Consider the following 7,490-nt stretch of genomic DNA (forward strand, 5'->3'; position numbering starts at 1 on the left):
CCTCGGACCTTCAGATCCTTCCACGTTTTGGACGGTGCTGTTCCCATAGCTTCTAATACATCTATGGAAAGATTATTATGGCACGTCTGGAGTATGAACTCCTCCGTGACCGGATCTCGGCAGTTCATTGCCTTGTTCCGGAAGCGTTTAACAAAGTTTTCCACGAGTTCTCCATCCTTCTGCTTTTCTTCAAAGAGCGTCCCGATTGACACCTCCGTGTCATCGTCGAAGAAATTAGCGAGAAACATGCTTTCCATATCGTCCCATGTAGTGATACTTCCTGGTTTAAGCCGGCGGTACCAATCAAATACAGCAGCGCGAAGGGTTCCTACGAACGATCGTACCATCAGAGGTTCGTTACCTGAAATGATCCCCAGGTGAGACTTGAAATAAATCAAGTGTTGGGTAGGGGAGCCCCTTCCATCGAATGGTGTGAAGTTGATCAAATTGAACTTCGGTGGGTATGGAATGGAGTCCCACTCCCTCGGGTAGGGACACGGAATGCCAGTCTTTTTTACTTCTTGGGCAGACATCAAAGCATTGATTTTGCTTTCCAAGTCTTTCATCTTAAGATCTTCGCCTACCTCACTCTTCTGGCGATTTTGGGGATGGATATTAATACCACCCCCAGCGTTAAGAACGCCTTCCGTATTCCTGTTCTCGCGGGGAGTCTCGATGTTAAGATTTTCTTCTACCTCTGAGTCGCTATCTATCTGATTAGTGGTCGGACGACGACTAGATTCACCGTGCTGGTTTGTCAGCTGTTGGAGTTGTTGTGCGTGTAAATCTTTAACACGTTGTACAGCCATCTCCATTTCAATTTTAAAGTCCTCCTTTTGCTTTGCCAAAGCTTCTTGAAGAAGTTGAGCCATCTGTTCAGTGGTGATCATAAATGACTCTCGAGACTGTCCTGTACTGGATACAGTAGCATCTGAAGCAATCGCTGAGTTAGCATCCGACGCTTCTTCGTCTGAGGACTGTCTTCTCTGGATTCTGTTGTAATTGTAATCCTTAGGCCTTATAGCCCCGGTTTGCAGCCGAGTCAACCGTTTGGACATTTGTGAAAAAGGCTCAGGGTTGTAGCGTCGCGTGGACTTTCCTTTTTCTGCCATATTAATCGTGAATTCCGAGAGTTCACGTTCCCGAACGGGTGGCTTTCTTTTACGGAAATGTCTTGATTTGTTTCTCTCCGTTTCTGTAGAAAGTCTTTCAAACACTGAAATCCTTTGCGAGGCAGTCTTGGAACAGTTACATTCTGCTAACACTGCCTTGATGAGTTTAGTACAAGGATAACGAGAATCCCTTTCTCGGGAGTTTCTCTTCCGAGATTTACTCATACCCTCAGTCTGATAGTACAGCTCATCGATATTATTATCGGAGCCACCTATCTTGTGTTGGCATAACCCTCTTATTCTAACATCGTCTTCTTCTGACGAATAAAACTCTCTTTGAGGATATATCGCTCCGTCATTATTTTCAAGAGTCGCTCGTTTGAAAACTCGCCTCCGCGCGCGTGAGGGTTCAACAGAATCTCGAACTTCTACCCGTAGCCCAAGGCGAGCGGTTACTGGTACTTTCTCTGTATGAGGGATTTTTGAGTTACTGGAGACTCGCTCCCGACCCCCATTCTGACAAATCATGCGGGGTTTATTTTTATGCAAAGGGCCGAGACGATCCATTATGCTCATTTTAACTCTGGATAAGTCCACGTTACCGTGGGGTTTTACAGGAGGTGAGGAAGTTATCGGAACAAAAGCAGGAGCTGTCGGAGACTTGAAGCTGGTCGCAGGAGGCGAAATTTCTGCAGACAGAGATGAACCAGCTCGCGGGTCAGCAATTGGTGACTCGGCCTTGGCCGAGCCAGCGTTTGGTGACTCGGCCTTGGCCGAGCCAGCAGCCTGTGCCTCGGTTTTTTCGGGCTTTGTTCTGGATTTTGGCCTCCAGATTTGACGTGGTTTCGTCAGTTTAAAGTCTGCAGTACTTGTTTGTAGTTTCTTGGCCTCTTGTACCAGGATTCTTGCGTGCGCAAGTAAAGCGTGGCGCTTCTCGGTTCGTTCTTTAAGAGTGGAACGTGTCCTCTTAACGGGGACCCATTCATTTGTCGTTGGTTTGGACCAATCGCTAAGTCGCTGCTGTGCCTGTTGGCGTCCTCTAGACTTCAGATCCGCTTCGTAGCGGATTCCATCCACCGGCTCTGAGGCCTTGGCCAATTGGCGTGCTAGGCGTTGACGCCGTCTTTGACGCGCCCTCTTGGATAAAGTTGGTTCGGCCTTGGTAGCTTCAGCTTCACAAGGAGTCTTTTGAACCGCTGCGGGATGAGGTTCTTGATTTTGAACCTTCAAATCCAAATGTCCTCGACCTTTCCTTGTGGAGTTTCTCCTATTCCTACGAGGGGAGGATGATCGGGAAGAGGAGGATAAGTACTCTTCATATTTTGCTTGGTCGAACTCGTACTCGACCTCCTCGTTGATCGGTATGACGATCTTTGGTTGCGACACTACAGCTTTTGCAGAAAAGCTGTCGGCTCCCACTGTGGTCGCCAGTTTGTTTGTGTCAAAAGTTGTCTTTTCCATTGTTTTCAAACCTGTTACACCGTTTATCGATTACAAGTTCAAACTGAAAAGAGAGTTGATCTTTTTATAAGATCTTCTTACAACGAAAAATAAAGATTACAACTTTATCAAACAAAACGCAGCAGTAGTTTATCTCCCGCTGCTTTGCGTGGGATCTTTGCCTGTGCCGGGGACGCGTTAGTCCGTGGACCACCGCAGACCAAAGCCGATCGACAATATAATTACGCTCTTGTTTCACGAGGGAAACAATTACGGAAGCGACAATCACGACCAAGCGAGATTGTGGCTCTTCTCGAGATTAAAACCAAGTTTAATCCGGAGGAAAGAAGGGAAAAGAATCACAAACCTTTCGAAGGGGCTTTCTTTATGAAAGTGTTCGCCAAGCTCTGATGATTCTCCTCTGAAATTCGTGGTTGACTGGTCAATTTGACAGCACCTCGCCTTCTTAATCTCAGATCTCTGATCCCCTTGAAAGAAGACCTTAGGCTTCAAGAATCCTTAAAAATCATCGAAATCCGTGTTTGGGGAGGTTTTGTATCCAACAAGAGTCCTGGTGACTCGGAAATGTGCGAGTCAGCTTCTGGTGACTCGGAACTGTGCGAGTCAGCTTCTGGTGACTCGGAACTATGCGAGTCAGCTTCTGGTGACTCGGAACTGTGCGAGTCAGCTTCTGGTGACTCGGAACTGTGCGAGTCAGCATTTGGTGACTCGGAACTGTGCGAGTCAGCTTCTGGTGACTCGGAACTGCGTGAGTCAGCTCTTGGTGACTCGGAACTGTGCGAGTCAGCTCTTGGTAACTTGGAACTGTGCGAGTCACCATTTGGTGACTCGGCACTGTTCAAGCTTCGTTATTCTTCCAGCTTCCTTGTTTTGCGTACGCTTCGTCGCCTTGCTGATTTTGGATGAATTCCTTTGACTTGGATAATAACGTTTATCGCCTTTTCCTTGTCTTGCACTGTGTTTGAGGACCTATGGGTAATTTTTAACGCCTACACGAAGCACATCGATGTCAGAGTTTACTTTATTCGTGACGTTTTGGATAATGAAGACGTCATATTGGAGAAGGTCCACACGAAGGACAACCCTGCAGATATGTTGACCAAAGTTATTTCAGGTGTGAAGTTTGGTCATTGTTTGGAGCTTTTGAACATTCTTCGGTGTTGAGGCCTTTGGAGGCCATTTGGTGAACTACGTGAATGCTTGATTCCTTAGGTAAGAGGATACGTAGGCAGTCATTTATGATGCAACCGATTTGATGAGTTGATACCGATATTTGGAGAGTGTTCGCATTCTCATTTGGGTTCTCGACCTGTTGTGAATTGAGTCCGTTGTCGTGTATTATTTCACTTCGTATTGGACGCAACAAGTGAGACATTTGGTTTGGTTGGTGCTGGCATAGTTTTGGGAAAACTTCATCGAGGTGGAGAATTATGAATGTGGGGGCCCACGAACCACGTGAATGGCTAAGGAGCTGGCAAATTGCACGCGAGTGGGGGCCATACCTCACTCACGAGACGCGTTTACGCGTTTTCAATTGGGAACAAGGCATGGGGACCGGGCCTATTATCAACGAACGCGTTTATCACGATCGTGTTTATCAACCTATAAATATAAACATGGTATGTTCCTAGGGTTTGGTGCAAAAGAGATTTTTCGGTGGCTATGCAGAAAAAGGAGTGCATGCAGAGGACAAAAAAAGGAGAAGCAGCGGCTGTTTTTTGTGTGCAAGCAGGGGTTTAGGCGGCGTCAGAATCTGTGCAGGAGCAGAAGAAAAAAAAAGGGTGCGGAGACCTGTGTTCTCTTTTGGCAGCGTGAGAGCAGAGGGAGAAAAAGAAGATTGCTTTTTTCGGCTATTTTGAAGAGGGTTTTGTGCATCCTTTTTGAGAGAGGGATTGTGAGGGATTTGAGAGATTGTTTGAGGGTTTAGATTGAGAGATTGTAAACCCTAATTGTATTCTCTCCCTCTAATTGTAGATCTCCCCCCTCCTTGCCCCGTGGACGTAGGCAACTTGCCGAACCACGTAAAATAGTTTGTTTTGCTGTGATTTGTAATAGCTTATAGGTTCTCTCGACAAGTCAGTTCTAGAACTGATGAGAGGAAGAGCTGATATCTCACTTTGTTGAGATATTTTGCTTTTGGTTCTTGTTTCCTTTGTGAAACGAGAATTTCGTTGTGATTTAATATCTTGTTGTGAACTTTGCGCACCGGAGGTGATGCCTAAATTTTCGCTGCGCACATCTGCAACACTCTCCTTTCAAAAAAAACTTAATCCAATAGCATTATTCTCAATATGGAGAAGCTCCCTAACAAAATTGCATAACATCATATTTTTACACGTGCATTGCACGTGCCAATGTGCTATAGAGACTTAAATAAAGAGTCTAATTCTTCAATCAAACCTTTAGTGCTTGATGATGAATGGCTGCAATTGTTTATTCTTTTTTTTTAATTTTCCTGGGAAAAGTATTGATTCCATGAAAGTTTTCTTTTCATTGTCAAACAAGAAGCAGAGAGGATTAATGTTTTTTATATGAACTGATTTGATGCAGAGATGACCAATCGTTCTCTCTTTATCTGATTAGTTTTTCTATCTGATGAATTACCTTGCAGCTGGAAACATCAATTAATTGTGACAATAAAGTGTTGCTTTAACCTCACTTACCTAACTAATTACTATTTTTGCTACATAAAGTATGATGATTTTTATATTTAAAGTGCAACAATTTCTTTGCTTCTCTTTCCGAGGACATTGACCGCATTTAGTGCGCGATATGTCCGCGTTAGACATAATTTAACCTTTAACTAGCAACTTCCTCAGTTATAACCCTTTATCATTTAATACATGTTCGTGAACAGTATGATGTTTGTAAATTATACTAAACACTCAATAACTTTCTTAGAAAAGCCCCAATACATTTCAAAACGCCTTTTTATGTTGTTTTTTCTCTAATTTATTGCTTTTTTCTGCAAAATGTGGAAAATTATTGGAGCTTTTCTGCAATTCCAAAAGGTTATTGGGGGTTTAGTATGATTTTGAGGGTTACAGGGGATTTCCTGCAAAACGCTAATAGTTCTTGGGGTTTAGTGTAATTTACCCCAGAAATAAATCATAACTTTCCATATATTATTGGTCGAGGTGAGAGTCACGACTTATGAGAATCCAAAGAGAGGAGAGATGTGAAACCATATAAGAGAGTTAATTTAATCTTAAGATTAACCAACCATAATACATTGATTAAGTAGTTCCATATACATATATTACGAGCGAGTGACAAGAGAAAGAAATAGAAGGAAAAGCTAAGGCCTCATTTGAAAGCGCTACTAATTATATGCATCTTCTTCATAAGCTACCATCCTTTTATTGTCTTCTGCTTGATTATATCCTTAGATACCTCAACCTGGTAGTTAAAAAGAAAAGAAAATGCAATACGTCAAAATCTAGAAGATCATGATATACAGTATAAAACGGAGCATGTGAAAAAGTGGAGAAAATAAACGCTAATAGTTCTTGGGGTTTAGTGTAATTCACCCCAGAAAGTGGAGAAAATAAAAGGCTACGTTCGAAAGTATATGAGTTCAGTTATGTGACAAGCAAAGGAAATAATACATGGTCTTAGCTCAAACACACGCACATATGGTAGTTAGAAATAGGATTAATTGCGGATAGACCCCCTATACTATCGTCCAATTGCAGATAGACCCATGAAGTTCTTGTGGAGGTGATTAATATGTGAGTATAGTCCCACATCGGATAAGATAAGAAAGAGTGATGAGTTTAAATAAGAGTTTGAGTCAATATCTGATAGCTATAGTTTTTTGGTTAAAATCGATTCCTAACTTCTGTTTAAGACCCATCGACTCTAGATTGGGCCTGATTTCTCCCCCAACAATGTTATCATAGCTAAGGTCATGGTCCAAGTAATTAACAAAAGCAGATGATCTTCGATGTGAAGCCCAAAGGTGTCAGGAGAATCCACGGACTTTCGTAGGAGTGATATAGTCTGGTTTGTCACCATGAGTGAAGTGGTGAAAGTTCCTACGGATGTTTGATAGCTATGTGCTGAATGCATGGTAGTTTAAATAGGAGTTTGAGTCAATACCTGATAGCTATAGCTTTTGGGTTAAAATTGATTCTGAACTTCTGTTTAAGGCTCATCGACTCTAGATTGGGCCCGATTTCTCCCCCAACCGTTCTAGCATTGCAGACAGAACCCCTCTCACGATGTCTATCTATAGGAGTACAATTTCTCTCTCTCAGAGGGTGAGAGAGTCAAAAAACTTTTTTTGCAATAAAGTAAGAGTGCATATACCTAGTTATCAATATCTAATGATCATATATGATATAAGTTACTGAAGAGGAAGAAAAAGGCTGTGCAAGTTGTTTGGTGATTATGTTGTACCTCTGCTCCTCATCTCGTGCACGTGCACATGCACCAAAGGAAGGGAAGTTGGCAGACTCAATATACTTGATGTCCTCCTGAAGGAGTCTATACTGTCTCTTGACATCCTCAACCGATTTTCCAATTTCACGGGCAACATTCTGCCATCTGTCAGGGGTGTCCTTATCATACACCGCGAGCACTTGCTCGAAGTGCTTGTTCTGCTCTGCGGTCCACGAGTCCATCTCGGAAGAGAGAGTAAGTTGTTGATTGAAGAGAAAGAGATGGGAGGGGTGTGCTGTGAAGAGGGAGATGAGGGGAGGTTGGTATTTATAGTGAGAGATGCAATTTGAAGGAATATTAGTTAAGGGGGAATAAAGGGTGATTAGTATGTTTGAGAGGCACAAGATTGGAAGAGGGTGGGAGGATATGGAACAAACAAGTACAGTGAAATGTCACAGAGAGAATATATGAGCAAAAATGGAGGGAGTGCTTGCTTTCAAATGTTCACAAGGCCCCTCCCATTCCCCCTTCTTT

General features: G+C 43.1%; 1 protein-coding gene across 1 annotated transcript; it reads right to left on the reverse strand.

The window, feature by feature from the left end:
- On the reverse strand, positions 5,792–7,243 carry LOC109845224 (protein RADIALIS-like 1). The gene is made up of 2 exons (XM_020414446.1): positions 6,975–7,243; positions 5,792–5,972 (listed from the first exon to the last, which is right to left on the reverse strand). Exons 1-2 carry the CDS (start codon positions 7,196–7,198, stop codon positions 5,951–5,953), a joined length of 246 nt encoding a protein of 81 aa, XP_020270035.1. The 5' UTR covers positions 7,199–7,243; the 3' UTR covers positions 5,792–5,950.

The sequence above is a fragment of the Asparagus officinalis genome, chromosome 6 (assembly GCF_001876935.1).
Source record: "Asparagus officinalis chromosome 6, Aspof.V1, whole genome shotgun sequence".
NCBI classification, from domain to species: Eukaryota; Viridiplantae; Streptophyta; class Magnoliopsida; order Asparagales; family Asparagaceae; genus Asparagus; species Asparagus officinalis.